We start from the raw sequence: 2,354 nt of genomic DNA, 5'->3' as shown, positions 1-2,354 counted from the left end.
AGCATAAAGAAAAACAAAAATGAAGTGGCAAAATTATCCAGGAAAATGGAAGTGAGGAAAACAAAATTGATTTTAAGAAAATGATAGTCAAGAAGCATATGATGTTAAGTTGATGAATTTTTCCTATCCAGATATGCAATATCAAGATGATTTCTCAATCAGTTGGTTCAGAGAAGGCTCAACAAGACAAAACATAAAACTCTGAGCCAGAGGCGTGAAGAAAGTCAAACCTTTCTGAAAGGTATGTATGATTAGTAGTAGCAACAGCAACAAAACTAGTAGCAGCTACTTAGTGTCTTCAGACTTACAAAATACTACATGTATTAACTAATGTGATATTAGTCTGTGAAGTAGATCCTATAATTTTCCCCAGTTTACAGATGAAGAAATTGAAACTAAAAAATATAAGTAACCTAACTAGAGCTATCAAATAGTAATACAGGAATTGAACTCAAGATCTTCCTCACTCAAAGTCCAAAGCTCTGTCTATCACATCACAAGCTGCCCCAGAATCACAGTGCAGTAATGGGATTAAAAATGAAAAGAACAAGATATCTAGGTGGTATAGTGGATAGAGTATGAGTCATGGAGTCAGGAAAACCTGAATTCAAATCTGACCTCAGACACTAGCTGTGTGACCCTGGACAATTCATTTAACTCCAAAGCCTCCAAAAGAAAAGAAAAAAAGGAGAACAAATGGTGAATGTGTAAAATACAGGCAAAAAATCAGTAGTCACTCTGGGAACAGACGCTGAGAGAGGGATGGGAAGAACATATAGCATGGAAAAGCCTTATGGATAAGCTGTCTTGTACAAGGGATGCTTCCTAAGGGAAATGGAATTTGTAAGGAGCTGCCCATTAGCCTACTGGGCAGAGGAAATACAAATGAGATGACTTCAATAGCTCACCTGATTCTTCTCTCCCAGCCTGACTTTTTCTCCTCCTCTCTAATCTACTCCACTTATTTCTTTCTTTTTCACCCTTAGATCCAGCAAGAGCAACAATGAAAAATTTCACCACATTGACTGAGTTCATCCTTCTGGGACTGACAGATGCCCCTGAATTCCAAGTTGCAATATTCTTCTTCCTCTTTTTCACCTATATGTTCAGCATCTTTGGCAATCTGACCATCATCACACTTACCTTGCTGGACTCCCACCTTCAAACCCCCATGTATTTCTTCCTTCGAAATTTCTCCTTCTTAGAAATTTCATTCACATCTGTTTTTACTCCCAGACTCTTGTTCAGCCTTACAACAGGAAACAAAACTATCAGTTTTGCGGGATGCTTCACTCAGTACTTCTTTGCCATATTTCTGGGAGCAACAGAATTTTATCTTCTGGCTGCCATGTCCTATGACCGCTATGTGGCCATCTGCAAACCTCTGCATTACACAACCATCATGAACACTAGAGTCTGCAACCAACTTGTCCTGTGTTCTTGGCTGGCTGGGCTCTTAATTATTTTATCACCAATCATCCTGACAAGCCGTCTGGAGTTCTGTGCATCCAATGTGCTAAACCATTATTTCTGTGACTATGGGCCTCTTCTACAGATTTCTTGCTCAGACACAACCCTCTTAGAGATGATTGACTTTATATTAGCACTGGTAACACTTACAATTACCCTTGTATTGGTCATTCTCTCCTACACAAACATCATCCAGACAATTCTTCAGTTTCCCTCTATCCAGCAAAAGAAAAAAGCCTTTTCTACCTGTTCCTCCCATATGATCGTTGTTTCTCTCTCATATGGTAGTTGCATTTTCATGTATGTTAAACCATCAGCAAAGGAAGGTATTTCTTTCAACAAAGGAGTAGCTGTACTTAATACCTCAGTTGCCCCTTTACTTAATCCTTTCATTTATACCCTAAGGAACAAGCAAGTAATACAAGCATTCAAAGACAGAGTCAGAAAAATCATGAGCATTGGATAAGAGACATGATTTAATCCTAGATGGAAAATCTAAATAAAATATGTAAGGTTAATATCTCCCTTCTGACATTCCATGTTAAACCTTGAGCCCCAAGTTTTTCAATTCTATAATCCAAATCTTTTCAAAGTTTACCTTTATCAGGAACCAAAATGACAGAGAGTAGACAGGTCTTTGAGCTCTTCTTGGCTTTCCTCAGAATCAACACCAGATCAAACCTCTGAACGGGTTTTGAAGTGACAAAACCCACAAATATTTAGAGTATAACAAATTTCCAGCAAAAGTTATTTTGGGAGAACTTCAGGAAAGGGCTGACTCAATTGAGCAGTGGGGGAAACAGCCCAGCACAAGCACAACACAGGGAAGCCCAGGGCACAGAGTCCTCCAGGAACCAGGAGAATCTACTGAGAAGCTCTTAGTC

At 39.0% G+C, this 2,354-nt stretch overlaps 1 protein-coding gene across 1 annotated transcript; it reads left to right on the top strand.

The window, feature by feature from the left end:
- Positions 1-1,003: 1,003 nt before the first annotated feature.
- Positions 1,004-1,936, top strand: LOC127538081 (olfactory receptor 2AP1-like). The gene has a single exon (XM_051961585.1). The coding sequence runs from the start codon at positions 1,004-1,006 to the stop codon at positions 1,934-1,936; it is 933 nt and encodes a 310-aa protein (XP_051817545.1).
- Positions 1,937-2,354: the final 418 nt, after the last annotated feature.

This window comes from Antechinus flavipes, chromosome 5 (assembly GCF_016432865.1).
Source record: "Antechinus flavipes isolate AdamAnt ecotype Samford, QLD, Australia chromosome 5, AdamAnt_v2, whole genome shotgun sequence".
Classification (NCBI taxonomy): domain Eukaryota; kingdom Metazoa; phylum Chordata; class Mammalia; order Dasyuromorphia; family Dasyuridae; genus Antechinus; species Antechinus flavipes.
The sequence above is the reverse complement of the archived record's forward strand: the minus strand, read 5'-3'. Positions and strand labels throughout refer to the sequence as shown.